The sequence below is a fragment of the Sinocyclocheilus rhinocerous genome, unplaced genomic scaffold (assembly GCF_001515625.1).
Source record: "Sinocyclocheilus rhinocerous isolate Xijiao unplaced genomic scaffold, SAMN03320098_v1.1 scaffold991, whole genome shotgun sequence".
NCBI classification, from domain to species: Eukaryota; Metazoa; Chordata; class Actinopteri; order Cypriniformes; family Cyprinidae; genus Sinocyclocheilus; species Sinocyclocheilus rhinocerous.
Window position 1 is genome coordinate 12,264 of NW_015654505.1, and position 22,200 is coordinate 34,463.

At 39.2% G+C, this 22,200-nt stretch overlaps 2 protein-coding genes across 2 annotated transcripts in view; both read left to right on the forward strand.

Annotated features, from left to right (window-relative positions):
- The window catches only part of LOC107717333 (intraflagellar transport protein 74 homolog), a 17,813-nt gene extending 10,034 nt beyond the window's left edge, over positions 1-7,779 (forward strand). The window contains exons 9-12 of the mRNA XM_016524035.1: positions 3,436-3,599; positions 5,510-5,635; positions 7,423-7,483; positions 7,564-7,779. Of these exons, the coding sequence (XP_016379521.1) occupies positions 3,436-3,599; positions 5,510-5,635; positions 7,423-7,483; positions 7,564-7,673 (461 nt within the window). The 3' untranslated portion in view covers positions 7,674-7,779. The remainder of the gene's footprint in view (positions 1-3,435; positions 3,600-5,509; positions 5,636-7,422; positions 7,484-7,563) is intronic.
- A 3,144-nt stretch (positions 7,780-10,923) lies between these two features.
- tek (TEK tyrosine kinase, endothelial) overlaps positions 10,924-22,200 on the forward strand; it is a 23,013-nt gene continuing 11,736 nt past the window's right edge. Inside the window, exons 1-10 of the mRNA XM_016524038.1 lie at positions 10,924-11,208; positions 13,431-13,733; positions 13,837-13,947; positions 14,241-14,396; positions 15,099-15,230; positions 16,820-16,957; positions 17,165-17,287; positions 17,376-17,521; positions 17,636-17,780; positions 20,204-20,362. Coding sequence (XP_016379524.1) covers positions 11,157-11,208; positions 13,431-13,733; positions 13,837-13,947; positions 14,241-14,396; positions 15,099-15,230; positions 16,820-16,957; positions 17,165-17,287; positions 17,376-17,521; positions 17,636-17,780; positions 20,204-20,362 — 1,465 coding nt within the window. The 5' untranslated portion in view covers positions 10,924-11,156. The remainder of the gene's footprint in view (positions 11,209-13,430; positions 13,734-13,836; positions 13,948-14,240; positions 14,397-15,098; positions 15,231-16,819; positions 16,958-17,164; positions 17,288-17,375; positions 17,522-17,635; positions 17,781-20,203; positions 20,363-22,200) is intronic.

Consider the following 22,200-nt stretch of genomic DNA (forward strand, 5'->3'; position numbering starts at 1 on the left):
ATAAACCAGGTCTCCTGGTGGGACGCAGATTAGGGCGTCCCTGAGGATGGGCATCTCAACGGGTCAGTCTCAGTATTTCTGCGTCTCACACTGACCAGCAGCACATCCTCTTTCTGCAGCGTAGCCGGTTTCAGTGTGTCGTGAATCTTTGTAACGGAGTAGCCAAATCTGCTTGTAATCATTTCCAAAGGTTATAGATCATGAGCTCTGAACCCTGTACTGCTTCCTGCTCTCCTCACAAGCAGCACACTGTAGTTACACGTTCATGTGGCACAAAAATGATCATGGAAATTAGCCAAAGTCGTCATGTTAAAAGACACCTAATGGGTAAAGCTTCATGATGTTTGCTGTCGCTTTAACCCTTGTATTATGTTCCGGGTCAATTTGACCCATTTTGATTTTCGAGCTGTCGGAAATGTCAGTTAATCTGTGATTTTTATTCTTGATATTTTGTGACTTTTTCTCATTTAGGGCCATGAACATGCATGCAAAGTGAGGATATACTGATGTGTTTTGAAGTGCACACAAATAATTTTTTGACGATTTGGATGTTCGCGGGTCAATTTGACCCACTTTTCTTTTCTTTTCTTTTTTTTTCCAAGGCAACTGTACAGACCCAAATTAAATATATTTCTTGGGTATATGTTGTTATGTTGGTGTTTTACTACCCTGGAAAGGGAAAAAGGAGCTTTTCTTATTATTTTCAATGCCGAAAAAGACTTTCTCAGACTCCGATGGTAAAAGTGAGCTATCATTTCTATTTTCAATGTATACTAAATACTATTTAACTTAACTTTTTCTTCCAGAAATTGTATAACTTTTTCTCATTTAGGGCCATGAACATGTCTAGATAAGTTGTGTTCCAAATTTGAAGGTGATATAAAAAAAATGAGGTTCCTATGCAATTTTGTTTGGGCGTTATACCAAAACTAGCCACCAGGTGCCATTGAAACTCCACTGATTTTTTAATGTAATTTTTCTGTCACAAATGTATAAATGTTTCTCTCAGTATTACTTCTATCACAAAGTAATTACCAAATATGGAATCTTGAGACTCGGACCTTTCCAACTACATGTATTTTGTCAAGATTATAAAAAGTTTTGATTCTAAAAGACATTTTGTAATACATTTTGTAAAATGACACCCCCCACTAAGGGGGAGGCTCCATTGGCAACATGCACGATTTGTGTCGATTGCAAGTGACGTCGCCCAGCAAACGCTCTCGGAGCGGTTCAGCTCGTATATGTGAACAAACAAGTGATCGCAGACCCCCTTAAAAGTACCCAAAAGCGAACCGTACTCAGACCGCCTCCGGAGGTTCGGTCCGTTTGTGGTTCGATTTCCTCGTGATTTGTGAAAGCAATGAGGTCCCGGTACGCTTTGTATGGAGCAACATAACAGTAATGTTTGAGGTTGACTAAGCACTTTAGTACTTGTATATATTTTTTTTATATTGGGGATTTTTGTATTATATATATTTTTTTACTATATTTTATTATTATTATTATTATTATTTATTGATGTCATTTCAGACGTTCAATCTCTTGTTACATTTTTCAAAAATAAGTAAATAAACCAGCTGTTAACTCGAGCAATACAAAATAACTATTTTGTCATTTATGTAATCTACGGATAACTGTGCATTAAATTATTTAATGCATGCATCGTTAAGTAGTCTCGTCATGACAAAGGCAAAGAACCACCCGACGCGCAGCGGAGATCTAGCATTCTGCCCGCTTTAAATCAGACAAATACATGAAGTAGCGCGGTAAGATCACATTTATTTGAAAGCATTTATTTGAATTAATTATCAAGAAGAGAGAGTGAGAGATGAAAGTTGTGTGTGTGATTTGCGTCTGTGCGTCTCATTCTGCAAAAGTGAAGCTGTGAATTTCATTACTTCAAAACATCAATTTTACCCCCTAGTTGCTGAGAAATATTGCGATTCAGTATCGAAGCCACTACATTAATAAAACTTGCGCAGAAACGTTGACAACAAGTGCATGCTCATGAATATTTCCGTGTGTGAGCGCGATCTTTGATCTGTGTGTCTCTGCAAGTGATGTGTGTGTGTATGCGAGTGTGTGTGTGTGTGTGTGTGTGTGTGCGCAAGTGTGTGGGCGTACGACGTCTCATGTGTGTCAATGAAAGCAGCGAAACAATATAGTAGCAATATAAATTTAGTAGCAAAGAAACATTTTAATACTATCTTATCTGAGGAAAAAAGCAAGTTGAATTAACTTTATACATAATATTCCCTTTTAATTTAAAATGTGACTTCTGGCATTGTTAAAGTTCTGCAAATGTCTTGACCGGTGTCTTGATCAGGGATTGCCAGCTCTTCCTCACCCTCTTCCCTGTCCATTTCATCTTCCAAATTTTCCAGATCAGACTCCAGCATTTCACTGCTGCACACAAAGCTGGATTCTGGGTTCTTATGAAGTTGTGGTGTGAACAAGAAATGGTCTGAGATCACTTCAGTGCTGAAGAGGACCAAGAAAAGAACCGGGTTCTCTTTTGAGTCCACTATATTGTGAACACCAGAAGGACTGAGGTTACTTTTGGCTGGTTCCCTTTCTGGGTCACTTTAAGTGAACTGGATTTGGTTCCTTTAAAATGAACTATATGTGAAAACACCCTTAGACCTTTGCAATGATATATAGTTTGTCATGATTAGATTAGGATTTAACTGTAATATAGTAGTATAGAATATAGTAATATAGAAGTAAACTTCTACCAGCGGGACGGTAACAGTTAAGGGGTTAAAAAATGTGGTTCAACAGATTTTTAAAAAATCATACTTTTTGATATTAATTGTTTGCACTGTGACAAATACTGATATTAATTTTTTTCTGTTCATACCTGATTCCTTCTTGTTTTTAATAATGTGATATTTAGGGAATTGCATTGAAGGCAATTAGCGTCAGTTTGACCCACTCCATCAAAATCGTACCCAGAAATTAAACATAATACAAGGGTTAAATATAAAAGACAAATACTGATATTAATTTTTTTCTGTTCATACCTGATTCCTTCTTGTTTTTAATAATGTGATATTTAGGGAATTGCATTGAAGGCAATAAGGGTCAATTTGACTCGCTCCATTAAAATCGTACCCAGAAATCGAACATAAAAGGGTTAATGACTCTATTGTCTTCTGTATAGCTGCTTTACTGCAGATTTGGATTTGTCTCATATTTAATAAAGTTTGCGTCACTGATTCTGTTATTTTCCTGTGTATTACTGTGAAGTTGCGAAACGATCCATATTGTGTGAAGTGCTATAGAGAGTAAATAGAGCTGACTCTATGTGTTTGTTGTGACACCTGTAGGATAAACAGCAGCCCTGCATAGTCCAAATACAGCGTTTATATTAGAAATGCTGATGTTGTAGTGATGTATTGTGATGTGTGTTTGTTGTGCTTTTTCATGCAGAAAGTGAACGTCTACAGCTGGATCTGCTGAAAGTGGAGCAGCTGGAAGGCAAAGTGAGCGCAGAGCTGCAAACTCTGAGAGATCAGCTCAAGCTCATGACGCAAGAGATCCACACATACAGAGATCTGGACGCTCTCAACGCTGCCGGAGAAGACCACAAGAAGGTCAGGAATCCACCGTTTACACACTTAGCAGCTCTATTAGTTTAATGATTTCGGTTCACTCTGAAATATCAATTTCTGCAAGAAAATTGTGGATTAAAACGGGCAAGGCTTAAAACATGACTTAACCTTCAGTATAGCCAATAAATGTTTAAGTCATCTGAAGCATTGAAATGTAAATTTATGATATTCTTGATTGCTGATGTGTAACATGACTAGTCTTGTGAGATCAGACCATCAGTGTTTCAGTGGGAATCTGCTTTTCACTTTTCTTTCCCAAACTGTCTACAGCGCTTTGATTATATTCTGTCAGGTGATTTGTCTGGCAGATGTTTAAGTTCAGCTGCTCCAACAGTTCAGGTTTCATGATCATGACATCATCTTTTTTTACGTTTTAGCATTGGTGTCTGATTAAAGTTTTAGCAGTTGCAGCTCTTTCATGGGTGAAGTTTTTGTGGAAACAGGCTCTTTAGGGTGAATATTGAGTTTTTCTGTCTCTGTGCTGCAGTACTTCTGTGTTGTTTAGACACAATAATTCTTAGTGTCCGATGGTATCTGTCATTCGCTTTCAGGTTTCATCCACTGTTCTTCTCTTATAACCGTCTCGTATTTTTCTAACACAAAACTAGTTATACAAATTAATAAAAGGGGGATTCAGTTTGCCTAACAGAAGTTTAGGAAGGAAAGATGCTCACCACATAAATGCACATTATTCTTTTTATATACCCATGAAAACAAAAATAATAATTGTCACCACAAAAAAAGAAAAATACAAGAAAAAGACAATCAATCACATTATACCAAATAATGTAATGGATAAGTGCATCGCAGGAAATGGGCATTAGGCTGTTCAATAATGTGAAAAATGGATGTGTGGGACAGTCTTATCTGATGGTCTATAGTTCATCAAACAATGCCCACAGTTGACGCTATCCCTTAGCTGATGAATAATCCAACTATTTGAGATGAATTCACTCCAAACGGTAACAGTTCTCAAGCTCCAGACTTTTCCAAATCAGGTACAGCCATAAGAGTAAGCCAGAAGCCGCAAGCTTACATCCGTCTGGACTTTACATCCATGTTCAGCTCGCAACATGCAGTTAAAGTCACCGATAAAGGGTCCTTCTAAAATACATATAAATAGACTGTATCAACCTTTTAGCATCAAACCCAACATCGCTTATATACACAGATACAATTGCTTAGCATATATCAAACAAGTTCAATAACTTCTTAACTTTATAGCAACAAACATCATCAACAAGGCTAGTTTTTAAATAACAGGAAAGAAAACAAATCCTTACTTTAAGTTGAGCTTAAAATGAAACATTTCCCAACCAGGACATTGCACAAATGCAGTTCAGCCATGCTTTCTACTGCTGCTGTTCTGCTCACTTCCTCTACTGACCCACCTTTACTTAAGGAGCTAATTTAGGCGTCATAGCACACCTAGCGGTGGGGAAGAAAACTACAGATACAAGACTTCGTAACCGGCTTGTCTGTTACACTCTGATGATAAGTCCACTGTTCTCTATTTTGTGTCTACAGTCATAATCATGAAGACTGTTGTTCTTAAAACACCACAGTATTGGGCTGTTAAGGTTACAGACACTCCTGGTAAACAGGCTTCCATGATTTGCCCTTTTTGGACGTCTGACACTCACTCAGTTCACCCATGATTTGTACTAAACACTGCTGAACCCAAATTATACGATATATGAATTAGAGAATAATGACAACGATGAATAAAACATAATCACAATGTTTTTTTTTCACTGTAACCTATTCCATAAATTTATATAAACCCCTATTATAATGGGCATGTAACATCATATAATATAAATGTGGTGGTTGCATCAGTCACTCTTCTAGTGATAGTCTCACAGCACTCACTGTGCCGTTTGTCCCATCAGAGACTGCAGGAGGATCGAGTAACACTCACTCAGAGGAAGGACACATTTAAGAAGATGATACACAAAATCAACGAGGAGTACGAGTCTCTTAAGTACCATTTACAAGAGAACGAGACCCATGTGGAGGTGAGAGACACACTCGTGTCTGCATACACACTCCATCCAGCTTCAGATGTGTTTCTGCTGTTCACTCATAGCTGTGCCGCGCTGAGATTTCACTGACTGTTTCTGTCTAACAGAGGAAACCGATCTGTCCAGACATTGCATTGGGTTGATAAAGACAGAGAACAATCATGATTTCACTGTGTACATTTCTCCCATAATGCCCATGCAGACACTAGCAAGAGCTGCCTCGTCTGAACTGTTTTAGTGCAGGAACCACCCAGTCAAACTCCAGAGATGTGATCTGGTGGGTAATATGTGACTGAGAGAAATGGTTAATCTGTTTACGTGCACTCAATTATTATTCTTTAGTTTGGGTTAAACAAATCAATTTTGCTTGGTTGGAACAGCAGCTACGCTAATTATGTCTCTATTTGTTTCTCTGTTTCTGCTGGGATTGACATCCCGTGGTAACTAGGATTTACACAAGTTTCAGTCTGGACCCAAAACACCTGAGAAGAGATGATACCAACCCTTCATAGGACCTCAGATGATGCCAACCCTGAAACAACATACAGAACTACCACATTTTGCTATAAGTTTGATTGCATCATATAATAATTGCTGTTAATAGTGTTCATCGTCTGTTTGATTAAGTCTTTAATTGATTTTTCCGTACATTTCTGCCATATGTACATTGACTGACAGTCACCACTGATAAGCTACCACTAAATATCGTAGAAACTTAATTTGCTGTAAAGTTGCTTTGCAATGATTTGTATCATGAAAAGCGCTGTACAAATAAACTTGAACTCAAGAAAACGGCTTGTTCCAGTGTTTTTGGAGACAGCAGCATTCTAAAATATTCTGTGAACGCAAACAAGTTTACCTTATTTCATCTTTAAATAGGGGATGATCCCATCACAACGGACCGATGGCAAGCCTTGTCATAAAACAAACCAGTTCAGTTCTCAAAGGGAGATAAATATATTTCAGTCAGTATATTTTCATCAAACGTTTCATCTTCTAATTAATTCAGGGCAGGCACAAGGATCTGAACAAGTTCATCACTGTATGAGATCTTTGTGGAGACATAACAATTCTGGAAATTCAGTGACATCAATGTGATATGAGATCAATAAAATTGTTCTGTGATTGACCTGCATGTCTTCTCACTTAAAATAACATCCACGACAAATTTTGGCTACACAGTACAGTCAATTTGGTTCCTTTTGTTGTTGTTGGATGGATGATGGATGAATGGATGGGGACAGAGTGGACTTCAATTTTTCTATTGGATAATAATAAAGTCAGTCTTATTGTACATTAGTGTCTAACACAGATTATGAGAAGGTATAATTTTAGCCAACCTTTTACCGAAAATAACATAATTTCAATTTTACACCTGTTGTTACATTTTGGGGGCTTAAAAAATCCTGGGGATGGATGTCAGACCCCTGAAACCCACTTAGTCCTGCTATCCATGAATCTGATGTCCCTGACCATTGTTATATATTTCCCAGCCTTAAACCTGGTCTAAGCATTACGTCAAATCCATTTTATTTGTATGGTGCTTTATAGAAGGCACATAACAGTATGACTTTCTGTAAAGCTGCTATGAAGCAGTGTGTATTGTGGAAAGCACTATACAAATAAAGTAGACTTGAGTTGAATTTGAGACTAAAGCTGTTTATCTGCATGACAAGAGCAAAATAGAGCTGAACGGGAGCGCCGCTTTTTGGTGTCATGTAAAGTTTTTCAGGTGTGTTTTGTTGTGTGATTTTATGTTTTGCTGTCTGTTCTCTTTTCAGCTGACCAACATGGAGAAGAAGTGGCAACATCTTGTGCAGAACAACTTTGTGATGAAAGAATGTATCCTTGTATCATGTATGGATCTCTATGGGAAGTGTAAATACAGTTGATGTGTAGCCCTCCTTAACTCTATTGTGCAGTCATCGCCTCCAACGGTGTAGAAAGCGATTACGGCCCAGTGATGAAGAACGTCAACAAACAACTGCTAGAGTACAATAAGATACTGGTTGATACCCTGCAGAGAAACTGAGGAGGGGGAGCACTTCCTGTCTGCAGCTGCTCGCAAACTCACTTCCTGTTCAAGATGAGCCCTGAACAGCATTCTAAAGATGACTTTGAGTGATTGTATTCTAGAATAAGATCCACATTTCGTAATCTCAGGTGTATCACAGTCATGTGTTATCGGTGAGATTCGAGTCATGTCATTAATGTCAGTCACAGAGCTAAATAATTACACTGGTGTGTAATTCATGTGATTTTTTTTCCACATTAAAAGGCTGATTTTATTCATCTTTTTGTTACTGTAAGTGAAACATCACTTTTTATAGTGAAAGCTGAGCTTTGATAGGCGACGCATTTACTGTAACTGTGAAGGCAGGAATCTTAGATTAACAGCAGGAAGATGGAAATATATTCTTTTGACTGATTTCTGTAGAAGTCAATGGAAAATCCCCACTAAAATAAAAAATCAAGTGTGAGTGAGTATACTGGTATTCACTATGTTATGAGGGCCAAATGTCCCCACAAGTAAAGTAATACCAATACATTTTTACCTTGTGGGGACATTTTTTTGGTCTCCATGAGGAAACAAACTTATAAATAATACGGAATGAAGTTTTCTGAATATCTAAATATGCCTGTAGTTTTGTGTGAGGGGTAGGTGTAGATGTAGGGTTAGGGTGAGAGGATAGAAAATACAGTTTGGACAGTAGAAAAACCATTACACCTATAGAATGAACCCATAAAACACGGAAACCTGTGCGTGTGTGGACAGACCTATGTGCGGGTCGACAGAAGGATAAATGGTCCAGAATGATGTATGTTTGTTATATTTGAATTAGGAATGTAACAATTACCGGTTTGATGATAAATCATGATAAAATTCCCCACGGTTAGTATTACCCTTTCATATTTTAATTAGCATTATAACCGTGTTTGATTACCGCGATTTGAACAATTGAGGATAAATAAATACTGTCCATCATAAAGCACAGTTTTAAATAACAGTCTCAGGTGCACACAGCACACAGAGTAGTTTCGTTTTGTGTGAAACATGACAGAAAAGCAGGGAGGTTTTAAAAGAGTGCTAAGGGAATTATACAAATGAATGCAAATGATTAATTATATGAATGTACCCCTGAAGGTTCTGATTGTCTTCAGAAAAGATTCGATGGCATTTTGTTTTCGTCTTCGCTCCATGTAATACCTAATAAAGTAGTGTTTTAATCACAAAGCTGCTTTGTCCTTGGAGGTTACGGGAAACAGCTGTAATTCTGCTGCTCCATCAGCGCCACCTGCTGTCAGAGAGTAGATTGACGGTAGGCTGACGGTGTACAGCCGTCTCTGCCCAGGTCTGGCTCTGAACCCGTTCTGTGTTCGGACACAGAGAGGAAGTCCACCCTACTTCAGTGACTGACCTCATAAATCCTGAAGAATCCTCCTTCATCATTTCCTCTGTGCTTCAGGTCAACTTCTAGTTTACCACTGAACAGACGCTGCTCACCATTAGACACTGATAAGATGGATGTGAGTGATCTGCGTAATTAAAACTCTTTCTAAAAGAGTAATGAGCTTTAGTTGTGACACACTCACACACACACACACACATGTCTGGTTTGCTATCCTTGTGGGGACTCTCCATAGGTGTAATGGTTTTTCTGCTGTACAGACCGTATATTCTATTGCCCTACACCAACCCTACCCCTAAACCTACCATCACAGGTTGTTACTCTGCATTACTGACAGAACAATACAAAACCAGACTAGAGAAACAGAGCACCTTCATTTACATTAGCTAACGCTGGAAGATACACCTGCAGTGTGTTTGTTGATTTCCCAGAAACAATTGAATGACCTGTTCTCGTTCCTCTTCTGCACTCCAGAGTTCATCACTTCATCTCAATGTTTGCAAACTTCACTTGACTGTTGGGTAAACCTGTGAATTATTTGTGTTTTACGGTACTTGTTCTCATCAGTGGAAAGTGTGTTTTAAATAAGATTTGGTTGTGTGCCGTCTGTCCATTCCTTGTTTTTGTTTCTTCTACAGCGTAAGAGTGGAAACCCAAGCGCAACACATGCCGTCCATTTGGATTCTAAAACAAGGTTTTTGTGGTCAACATGCTGCTGCTGCTGAAGATCTCTAGCATGTTCTGATGTCAGCCCGAGGCGTCTGAGTCTGTCAATGAAATCTGAATGTCATCAATCATTCAAAATATGTTTATAAAATCGCAGTAAAACAGACATGCACTCAACGGCTTGACTTGGAAGTTTGGTTAGTCGCGATCAAAATCACTGTGTCTGATTAAGAGGTTTGATTGATTCTCTCAGGAAGGCTGCTGCGGAATATCTTTCTCGTCTAAAAGTGGGAGCCTCCCTTCAGGAGCCGCAATTAATGACATGTGATTGTTTGAGCTGCGGCCTTTCCCATCCTCACAGCACAGAGAGAGGAAACAGGAAAAAGGAACTTCAACTCCCTTGTTCTAGAAAGCAAAGGGTGGAAACACCAAATGATTGACTTAAGTTAGCAAATTAATAACTATGCATAGAATTGTTTTTGAAAACATCCTCCCCAAACATCCCCATCACAGGTTGTTACTCTGCATTACTGACAGAACAATACAAAACCAGACTAGAGAAACAGAGCACCTTCATTTACATTAGCTAACGCTGGAAGATACACCTGCAGTGTGTTTGTTGATTTCCCAGAAACAATCGAATGACCTGTTCTCGTTCCTCTTCTGCACTCCAGAGTTCATCACTTCATCTCAATGTTTGCAAACTTCACTTGACTGTTGGGTAAACCTGTGAATTATTTGTGTTTTACGGTACTTGTTCTCATCAGTGGAAAGTGTGTTTTAAATAAGATTTGGTTGTGTGCCGTCTGTCCATTCCTTGTTTTTGTTTCTTCTACAGCGTAAGAGTGGAAACCCAAGCGCAACACATGCCGTCCATTTGGATTCTAAAACAAGGTTTTTGTGGTCAACATGCTGCTGCTGCTGAAGATCTCTAGCATGTTCTGATGTCAGCCCGAGGCGTCTGAGTCTGTCAATGAAATCTGAATGTCATCAATCATTCAAAATATGTTTATAAAATCGCAGTAAAACAGACATGCACTCAACGGCTTGACTTGGAAGTTTGGTTAGTCGCGATCAAAATCACTGTGTCTGATTAAGAGGTTTGATTGATTCTCTCAGGAAGGCTGCTGCGGAATATCTTTCTCGTCTAAAAGTGGGAGCCTCCCTTCAGGAGCCGCAATTAATGACATGTGATTGTTTGAGCTGCGGCCTTTCCCATCCTCACAGCACAGAGAGAGGAAACAGGAAAAAGGAACTTCAACTCCCTGTTTCTGGACGGCAGACGAGAGGGTGGAGACACTGGGAGGAAAAGAAAGGGAGAGTTCATTTGTGTCCGAATCGAGGGATGTGTGCGGACTAGTTTTTCTGACAGACCGTCAGAAGATCTTCTCTGTGGATGTGGACGAAGCGACCGGCGTCGGCTGTGCTCCGCGGGGACCATGAGGCACCTGTCCTCCATCACGTTGTGTCTGATTGGCTGCTTGATCACAGGTAACACTGTGTTTTCATTCGCTGTTTCTCTGCTTCATGGGGCACTCGAGGCATCTGTGGTTTGTCTGTATTTGTTGTTTTTGTGGTTCTGACGCACATGAAGGAGCTTTAAGATGAAACAGACCTATGTAACAAAAGCCAAAACTTCTGATAAAATCCTAAATTATTTTGCATTATGGTTCACTTATTATGCCATTATGTGTCACTTAATATATCCAGGACAGATAATTATGGAGGTGATTCTCTTTTTTTAATTAGAAATGATTATACTTTGTTGAAATTAATCATATATTATTTTAGTAAGTTTGATGCTTTGACATGGGTGCTCTTAACCCCAAAAACGTGTGTGTGTGTGTGTGTGTGTGTGTGTTTACCTGGTGTTCCCTACATTATGGGCTCCAAATGTCCCCACAAGGAAAGTAATACCTGTAAATTTTGACCTTGTGGGAATTTTTTTAGGTCCCCATGAGAAAAATTAGAATTAAGTGATTTGAGAATCTAAAATGCCTGTAGTTTTTGTTGTGTAGGTTTAGGTTTAGGCAAAGAAGATAGAAAATACAGTTTGTACATTAGAAAAAGCATTATTAGAATGAACCCATTAAACATGGAAACCTGTGTGTGTGTGTGTGTGTGTGTGTGTGTGAGAGAGAGAGAGTGTGCGTGCGTGTGTGTGTGGTTGTAACCACCTACAATAAATTTTTGCTGTTTCTTGTGCTATACATGGCCCGTGTCCAATCATAATAAACATAATCTTTTGTGTTGAGTTTCTGTATAAGAACCCAGAGCCTTGTCATGATACTACAAAAGTGCACAGTGGACAGTATAATGATTTAGTACTCCTCCTGTTTCAATAAATAAACAAGAATAATGCAAGTTTAATTCTGTAATCCTCTTAAAGCAGGAGCTTGAGTTTCATTCTGACCTTCCTCCCCTCGTCTCTTAACTCACAGATCCACACCCCGCTTCATTCTGCCAACTCTTCACTCCCCTTTGGGCAAAAATACTCCCATCACCAGCAAGCAGAACATATTAAACAATGCAAGAGAAGAGAGTGAGCCTGACCTGACACACGAGGCATTTATGAGGAACATGCTTACAAAACGAGCATGAAAATATTTATGCAGTTTCTTTCTGCTGATGGTGGCAGAGAATATGAAACTGATCAATTACAATTAGAGCCGCACACCTGCGATGATTTATCCTTAAATATGACGCAGTGATGAAGTGGGACTGCTGTGTGTGTAGCTGAATGATGTGATATCAGACGTGTGTGTTTGTACTACTACACCCAACAATAAGAAACACATAATCATTCATCTTGACAGCTTTGTTTGGTTGTCTGTTTAAAGCCCAACACCCTTTACACACACACACACACACACACACACACTTTCTCTCTCTCTCTCTCTCTCTCACACACACACAAACACACACATACACACACTTATAGTAGTGTGTATCGGTAGGCAACATCCATATGCAAGATCTCATCCACACATCCAGTGCATGATTTTTCACATACACATACATACAGTGACAACTGCAGGGAGAGGATTTCAAAACCCTTCTCAAGCAGAAATCACTCTCTTACACCATTATTAGTCAGCAGTGAGTTCAGTGGACCTCGCTTACTGTATGTCTGTAAAGTTTTAAAAGGGTCATATGATGCAATTTAAATTTTTCCTTTCTCTTTGGAGTTTTACAAGCTCTTGGTGCATAAAGAAGATCTGTAAAGTTGCAAAGACTAAAGTCTCAAATCCAAAGAGATATTCTTTATAAAAGTTAAGAGTCAACCACGCCCTCCTAAAACGCCTCGTTCTAACACGCCCCCACGTCTACGTCACGATGTGGGAAGATTTGCATAACGCCGCCCAAATGTTCATGCAAAGAAAGAAGGCATAACTTTTATTCTCGTTGTTGCCGCTGCCGCCATGTTGTGGAGTCGCTGTGTGTTTCGTTGTGAAAGTGAAACTACTTTGTTTGGTCTTCCAAAAGAGGACACGACTAGAAATCAGTGGTTAAGTTGTATTTACTGTAATCTGTATTGTTAAAAGCGCTATATAAATAAAGGTGACTTGACTTGACTTGACTTGATTGGAGATGTTGCTGTGTCACCAGAAGAGCTCATTGAGGAGGTTCGTGAGTGGTTCTGCAGGACAGTCCTAAGCCAGAATGGCTCTTTGATTCACTAAATAACGATGATTCCTGTCATGTTTCCGCAGGCAGAGCTCTTGACATCTCAGACGTGACTCTGATTAATCCGGACCCGGTCGTGTCCTTGGTGAACTCGCCGTCTCTCCGGTGTGTGAGCAGTGACTGGACCGTTTCTGGCACCGGATCGCTGAGTTTGGGCCACGAGTATCCCGATCAGGAAGCTCATGTCCTGAGCGCTGAACCAGACAGAAGCCACCGCTCCGCCGCTAAAGTCACCTGGATGTCCCGCAATCACACCTTCGGAGCTTTTTACTGCCAGCTCAAAAACTCTAGCAGGAGTAAAATCTACACCTACAAGATGCTCCATGAAGGTAATAAAACTGATATCCGAGCAGTGCTTTGGTTCCTTTGAAGGGAAAGACTTGTTTGTATATGCATACACTGACTGGGTTCAACTGTTTATTTTTCCTTCAGCTGCTTTCCTCCCTGAATCTCTGACAATCACTGTTAATGAAGGCGAAGATGTTAACATCTCTTACTCGAGAAAGACATATTTACCAGAGGATACAATCATCTATAAAAACGGTGGGAACTCAGTTGTACATTTAATAAACAATATAAACAAACATCTGTGCCTTGTTTTATAGTAGGCTAGTATAAGTCTCTATACAGGCACTATAAAGATTTAAAACTTTTATTATTAATTATTTGCTTCTATTTATTTTGGCTTACAGTTTCTATTTTTTTAAACTGCATTTACATGTGTTCAGTATTTACCACATAATCCTTGTTTTTCTGGCAAAACATCAAGAATATCAGTAACATTATAGTTTTTATTGTTCTAGCTGTTGTTGTTTTTTTGTTGTTTTGTTTTTCAGGAAATTTTGAACACTCGTCACCCAAAGAGGACATTATGGATGTAATTAATTACCCAATAATCAATGCAAAAGCCCAAAGTCATGCTGGTATATATGTGATCCGTTACATTTCTGAAGCTCCGTTCAGCTCAGCAATAACCCGACTGATCGTCAGGAGTAAGTCCTTCAGTTCATGGTCTCTTACCAAACACTATCACTCTCGGTAAAGTGTCTGGTAATGTGTAAAATCTATGCACTTGATGTTTAAATCACAAGTGTCATGATCGTAAAGATTAATAACTCTACACCTCACTGCAAGTTGCACTATAAATATTTCACTACTGGCCATTAAGTTGGTTAAGTACTCATTCAGTTATTCATGGATTTGTGAGTCCTGATACATTTGTCTGGACTCTCTAGCACGATTAGACTGCTTAAAACTGTTTGCTGGATGTGCATCTGCATCTCTCACTGTATCATGTTCATGCTATCTTAAGAGTGTTCACTGAATGTCTTGATTTATTTATTGACAAATATGTGATGAATAAACACAATGAATCATTCCACTGACCTGAACGCAATAATTCTTTATGAAGAGATTATTAAAGATTGTTAAAGAAGTCTGCATTCAGTCTTATGGTTTATTCAGTGATCTGCTGGTGTCTGAAGAATAAAAACACGTTATATTGACTTCAAACACACTTCTGATCTGTTCTATACATGTCTTTTTAGTGATTTGCTCATCTATAATAATGGTTTTGAATTATATATATTTTTTCTGCAAATATGAATGTTAAAATATTAGTTAAATAAGCGTGCGTGTTTTCAGCAGAATAAGGGCTTCTGTTGAGTAATGGTCAGTTGTTGTGTGGTTAACAGGTTGTAAGGCTGGTTTATGGGGAGCAGATTGTATGAAATCGTGTCTGTCCTGCGCTAACGGAGGCGTGTGTGACGATGTGACGGGCGAATGCATCTGCCCTCCGGGGTTTAAAGGGCCCACCTGTGAAACAGGTAACAATCTTTGCTCAAATACTCAATGGTCACGTGTATTACAGGGGCCATGTTTAGCTTTGCAGTTTTTCTCAATTGCTAACACACTATAACTCATTCGTTTGGCACAATTTTCCAAACCATTCATACAGTTCCTGAAACAAAGACACGTTTCTCAAAACTTTTAACACATTTCACCTGTTTTCACACACGCTCCAGTTTTGCTCAGTGTTTTCAGCTAAACACTACACAAGAACGTCATCATTTTGCACAGGTTTAACCATGTTCTCATTTAGAAAACACAAACTCACAATATAACTACCTCAAGAATCACAAAATGAACACAAATAGCACACATTTATCCCTGTGTGAACATTGAGTAGCAAAACTGATGACACACAGGTCAGAATCTCAGGATGATATGAAAAGGAGCACAGGTGATTATGTGATTTGGAGAATGAATCCTACTAGTGGGAGACAAAAAGGAAGAGGAGGGGAAAAGAAAACTGAAGGGGACGGGGTCAAAGGACATTTATTCCTGATGAAATACACAGCACTATAGTTGATCATGTTCTTGTGCATGAGGACAGCTGGCCTATTCACATGATTGATTTATGAATCAGACCCTATTTTGACAGGTTTTTATGGCTAATTTCATGAAGAGTCAATATATTATATATGATCAATATATGATGGGTCAATGGCGCTTATTCAGAGTTTAAACATGAGGAGGAAGTAGGACATGTTTATATTCAGTGTTAGGCTGCTGTGTTGTGTGTAGTGTGTGTGGTGTTGTGTTGTGTATTTGATGTGTGTTGTGTTTGGTGTGTGTGTTGTTTGGTGTGTGTGTTGTGTATTTGATGTGTGTTGTGTGTGTGTAGTGTGTGTTGTGTTGTGTGTGTGTAGTGTTTGGTGTGTGTTGTGTATTTGATGTGTGTTGTGTGTGTTGTGTATTTGATGTGTGTTGTGTAGTGTGTGTTATGTTGTGTGTGAAGTGTGTGTTGTGTGTGTTGTGTGTGTAGTGTGTGTTGTGTTGTGTTGAGTGTGTAGTGTGTGTTGCGTATTTGATGTGTGTTGTCTTGTGTGTGTAGTTTTTGGTGTGTGTTGTGTATTTGATGTGTGTTGTGTTTTGTGTGTAGTGTGTGTTGTGTTTGGTGTGTTGTGTATTTTATGTGTGTTGTGTGTGTAGTGTGTTGTGTTGTGTGTGTTTTGTTTGGTGTGTTGTGTATTTTATGTGTGTTGTGTTGTGTTGTGCGTGTAGTGTGCAGTGAGGGCCGCTTCGGCCGAAGCTGTAAGGAGCGCTGCGTGGATGGAGTCTGTCGTTCTCTGCTCTTCTGTCTCAGAGACCCGTACGGCTGCTCCTGTGCGTCTGGATGGAGGGGCTTTAACTGCAGCGAGGGTGAGATGAAATCCTGTAGAGTTTAACACACAGGAGGAACTTTAATTTAATATTCTGTCTGAATGATTGTTTGGTGTGTTGTGTATTTGATGTGTGTTGTGTTGTGTGTGTAGTGTGTGTGTGTGTGTGTGTAGTGTGTTGTGTTGTGTTGTGTGTGTTTTGTTTGGTGTGTTGTGTATTTTATGTGTGTTGTGTTGTGTTGTGCGTGTAGTGTGCGGTGAGGGCCGCTTCGGCCGAAGCTGTAAGGAGCGCTGCGTGGATGGAGTCTGTCGTTCTCTGCTCTTCTGTCTCAGAGACCCGTACGGCTGCTCCTGCGCGTCTGGATGGAGGGGCTTTAACTGCAGCGAGGGTGAGAAGAATTCCAGTTTAACACACGGGAGGACGCTCAATTTAATATTCCTCATTTTACTGTGTCTAAATGCTAGTAATAATAGTAGTACTGTGAACTAGTTTTGCTGAAGGGGTTCTGAATTGTGTGCAATGAAAATAAAAACTTTACAAATATTTTGTTCAAATATTACTTGTTACTCTTTTCATTTGGATTTTGTAATTCCAGCTTGTTCGGCCGGTTATTACGGCGCCGACTGTAAACAGAAGTGTGAGTGTGAACAGGGCAAATGCAATCGCTTCAGAGGATGTGTGTGTGAAGGCAGGCACGGAGCTCGCTGTGAGAAACCAGGTGAAAATCATTGATTTCAAAGAAACCATCCTGTGTTTCTTGGAGATCTCTGGGCTGAATCCTTGTCATCTTGTGATTTTTTTGAAAGACACGAGACCTGTTATCGTGAGCAGTCTGAGAGACATCGAGCTCAACTCGGGCATCACATACACAGTCAACTGCTCTGCGACAGGCCGGCCCGCTCCTTTACACGGGGAAATAACCCTGGTCAAACCGGACAAAACCACTGTCTATGTGAGTCTCGTCTCAATAACATCACTGCACCAGATCTGCACGAGTCACTGTGAGGTTTGATCTGCTTGAGCTGCTGTGTTGTTCATGAAGTGCCTCTTCTTTTGTTTTTCTCAGGCAGTGGACACACAGACGGAAAATGATCAAACGACGTCAGCATTCAGGGTGGAGAAGATCACTGTGTCGGCCGCTGGACGCTGGTCGTGTCAAGTGAAAACCAAACACTATCAGGAGGAGAAAGAATTCATTGTGAATGTCAAAGGTGAGATTCTTCAAAGTTCCCGAAGGTCTGTCTCTATTTTCCTCCCAGCAAAAGTCCCAAACAATCACAACATACAGTGTTTCAGGAGCCAAAAATGCTGTAGGGTTATGAAATCAGCAATGTCCATAGTGGGAATATTGACTGTAAATATTTACACTAAAACCTTGTAAAAGTATGAAGAAAAAATTAGTAGACAAAATAGCCTCTCCAAGATTGTTTGCCTATAGAATCACAAAAAAATATTAAACTGAGAATGGGCTTTATGCTTCGTTCAAGTCCCCCTGGGACGTTCGTTGATAACTCGTCAGTACGACATCAGGTGCGTTCAAGTCACTTTGGTTGGAACAAGATGGCGATTTACCTTTTCTACATAAAATTCAACGATTGTATTAACTCTACATCTACTAAATAATGAATAAAGAATGTGTACCATTGTGTTTTCGCTTTTTCCTGTTTTTATTCAATTTATGAAGGTGATGTAAACTGAACCATTTTATGAAGAGTTTGGTTCCAAAACGCGATAAATGCCATTTTTAAAAAAAATTGAGTTTCCGCCAAAATCAGTATTATATCTGGTCGGTATTGAAAAGTCCATTTTTTATTTTACGCAAAATGCGATATCCGCCATGTTATTCTGTCATGTTTTCTCCCTATCTTTCCAAACCGCGACAAACGCCAGTCTCTGCGAAATTGCGTAGCTTGTCAGTGATCTACGGCTCTGTGTAATGCCGCTCCATCTGAAAGCACGTGATGGAGATTTGCTACTAATCACAGAACCAGCTTTACTGACGAGATGCGCATGAAAATCACATGCAATTTATCGTGTAGCCCTAATTTTTTTGTTTGTTTGTTGATCACAAAGTACAAAGTAGATGTGAAAGTTTGAAACAGAAGATAGTGGTTTTCATCTCGCCTCTTTCTTGGTAATGAAAACACATTGCGGCCTAATGGTAATGGGGAAGTCGTGGCCTAATGGTTAGAGAGTCGGACTCGTAACCCAAAGGTTGTGGGTTCGAGTCTCGTACCGGCTCCCCGGGCGCCGCAGCAAAAAAATGGCTGCCGACTGCTCCGGGTATGTGTTCACGGTGTGTGTGTGCACTTTGGATGGGATAAATGCAGAGCACTAATTCCAAGTATGGGTCACCATACTTTGGCCACATGTCACGTCACTCACTCACTTATGTCACATTTTTACTCAAATTAATCAAAATGGATTTATAGCGTTTTGGAACCAAATCTTCATATATTCTATGGTAATTATACAATAATATAATATTTTGTATATGTAACTTAAATAGTTTTATTGTACATTACAAAAAATAATCATTTTATTAATTTCAACAAATTTACCGTCAATACAGACGCTGCATATCTATAGTCTTTGGCTGCGTGCGTCCATTGCATCCGACACGTTTTTTTCACTGACACGCCCCCAATTTGGAAACTCAGGGCTTAAAGAAAATTTCGAGTTTCCCACTCATAATAACGACTTTGTGGCTGTGTTCATGTGCGTTTAACTCGTAAATACAATGTATCCGACATGACTTGAACGCACAACAAATTTACCGTCAATACAGACGCTGCTTATCTATAGTCTTTGGCTGCGTGCGTCCATTGCATCCGACAAGTTTTTTTCACTGACACGCCCCCAATTTGGAAACTCAGGGCTTAAAGAAAATTTCGAGTTTCCCACTCATAATAACGACTTTGTGGCTGTGTTCATGTGCGTTTAACTCGTAAATACAATGTATCCGACATGACTTGAACGCACGATTAGATTATGATCCTGAATGTGTCCGTTCATGTTGGTGTTACCATTGCTCTGATTGGCTTAGATCCTGGATCCTAGACGAACAGAAATATGTGTTTCTCTAAAGGCGTCTCTATGTGTAAAAACTGCTCTGACAATCAAAAACCCACTGCAGGCGAATCCGTTCCTGCTCCGGTTCCACTGCACACGCATACGAACACAGTCTACTAACCGCAACTAACTAGACCTCAACTAACTGCCTAATGAGCCATACAACATTATCACGGCATTCAGACCGTGTCTTGTTTTTAACTAATTGTGACTAAAATAATAAATGCCACCTATGTGCCACAAAAGTTTTTGTAAATTCACCTTATCATGGAACATGTGCCGCTTAAATGTGGCTTCTGGGTTGACTTCACAATGTTAAGATGACTTCATTGTCAGTGCCTTATGTTCATAAATACATTAATTTACAAGGAAATTCATTGCACCCCATATCTTAGTGATCTGAAATGTAGAAAGTTTGTACAGTGTAAAGCAATATAAGGATATGAGGAAACAATATAAGGATAAGTGTTTCTATTAGTTTTGCTGTAGTTAATGCATTAATAACAGGCTGCACTGACTTCATTAGTCGATTAGTACTCAGCTGCCTCATATCTGGTTTCAGTTCCTCCGCAGCCCCAGAATCCTCCGCTCTTGAACGACAGCGGCCCGCATCACCTGCTGCTGCTGCTCAATAAAGAGCCCTACGCCGGAGACGGGCCTGTCACCTCAGTCAAGCTCATCTACAAACAGAACAGCTTATCTACATGGAGAAGCATTGAGGGTAATGGCGCTTGTGTGTTTTTGTGGTGTGCTGCTGCATACGACAGCTGGAACATTTCATATCCAAGGTTACAGGTCACAGTGTTGCTCTTGGCAAACTGTCCAGTGTAATAAATATTTCGACTGTGCAACAGATTACAAAAAGGTGATGAGCTGAACATATTTCTGATCGCTGTCAAATACAGAAGATATTATGACTAGTCAGAAGAATGTGGGTGAAGTCATTGCTCCGGAAGGGCCTTTCATTTCACAGCGGAGGAAAAGCACATGACTGCTTCCAGATTCACTGACCTCATCTAATGCTTGTGTTGTTTTTAGGGATGTAACGGTTCAAGTCGTTTGAGATGTTAAATGAATCGCAATATAACTGGAGGTAGGAGTTTATATGAATGTATCTGAGGGAAGTGACTGTCTTTAGAAAAGTTTAGATTTTCTTTCCATTTTGCCTCTGTATAATGTATTTGAGTTCATAAGCGTAGGGCTGCTTTGTTTACAGCAGTAACCAAGGAAATGCTGTATGGCTGCTGTTCCATAAGCACCACCTGCTGGCAGAGAGTGAATCAGCATCTCATTCAGCCCGTCTGCTGTTTCTGTTTCATTTAAATATGTTTTATGTAGTATAGTTTCACAACACTGAAGTCAGACCATTCTGTTGCTTCAAATTTCAGAATTATACAATCTAATTTAGAATAAAAACTGCTCATGCTGCATGTATGCAGCATCTTTGTTTGGATCATGATTAAAATACAGTGATTGACTGTAATTTTAAACGGAAAGAGCACAGACAAAGCCTTAGTTTGTTTATATGAACAGATTTCCTTTATTTTGTTTGTTTGTTTGTTTTATTTGACAAAATTTAAAACATAATACAAAAAAGTCCAAAAAGACTAATTCATACACATTTCAAAACTGTTGAGGATAAAATACACAAAAAAGCCTTCGGCTTATTTCCATTGTGGTCCTCGGTATTTTAAAAAATGGACGAAACAAATCATAAATGGAATGCAATCCACATCAAGTTCAGAAACTCCCACAGAAACTTCAAAACAGCAATGATAAAACAACCTTTTTTTGACTTTTAAAAAACTAATTTTCCTATAATGTTCATCTCGCAAATGCATCAGGGGATGTACTTTAAAAATAACCCTACACAACTTATCTGCAATTTATTTTTAAATTTCTTTGAAATACCGCTATACCAAAAAACTGCAGCATAAACAAAGTGTGACTGCACTAATACACCAGCCAACATTTTTTAAGTTTGAGTATCTAAGAAAGTCGCCTGTCTTGCTAAAAATTTTATTTTATTACAAATTTTTGAATGGGCTAAAGCAGCCATCTTTTCTCCTGTCAAATTACTGTCCAAAACACAACCCAAATATTTTACTTCTCGTTTAGGTGTAATATTTGATCTCCAACCTTTACCTCTAATCTAAAGCATTTTTTTTTCAATTTAGCAGCCGAGCCGAATAATATAACTTAAGTTTTCCCCAAATGTAAAGACAGTTTATTATGGCAAAACCATTTGGAGACCCCTTCAGTCGCTCAACTTAATTCATTTTTAATATTTTCCTTCCTCTCATGAGACACAATTATTGCTGCATCATCTGCATATAATAAAAGCTTATTTGAACAGGCCATTTTTAAATCATTAATATATAATAAAAAAGTAAAGGACCTAATACACTCCCTTGCGGAACCCCATATGTTCCGCAAGGGAGCATATCTACTATTTGACACATATTTTCAAAGTAAGACTTAAAGGGGTCATATGATGCGATTTCAATTTTTCCTTTCTCTTTGGAGTGTTACAAGCTCTTTAAAATTTAGAGCAACAAT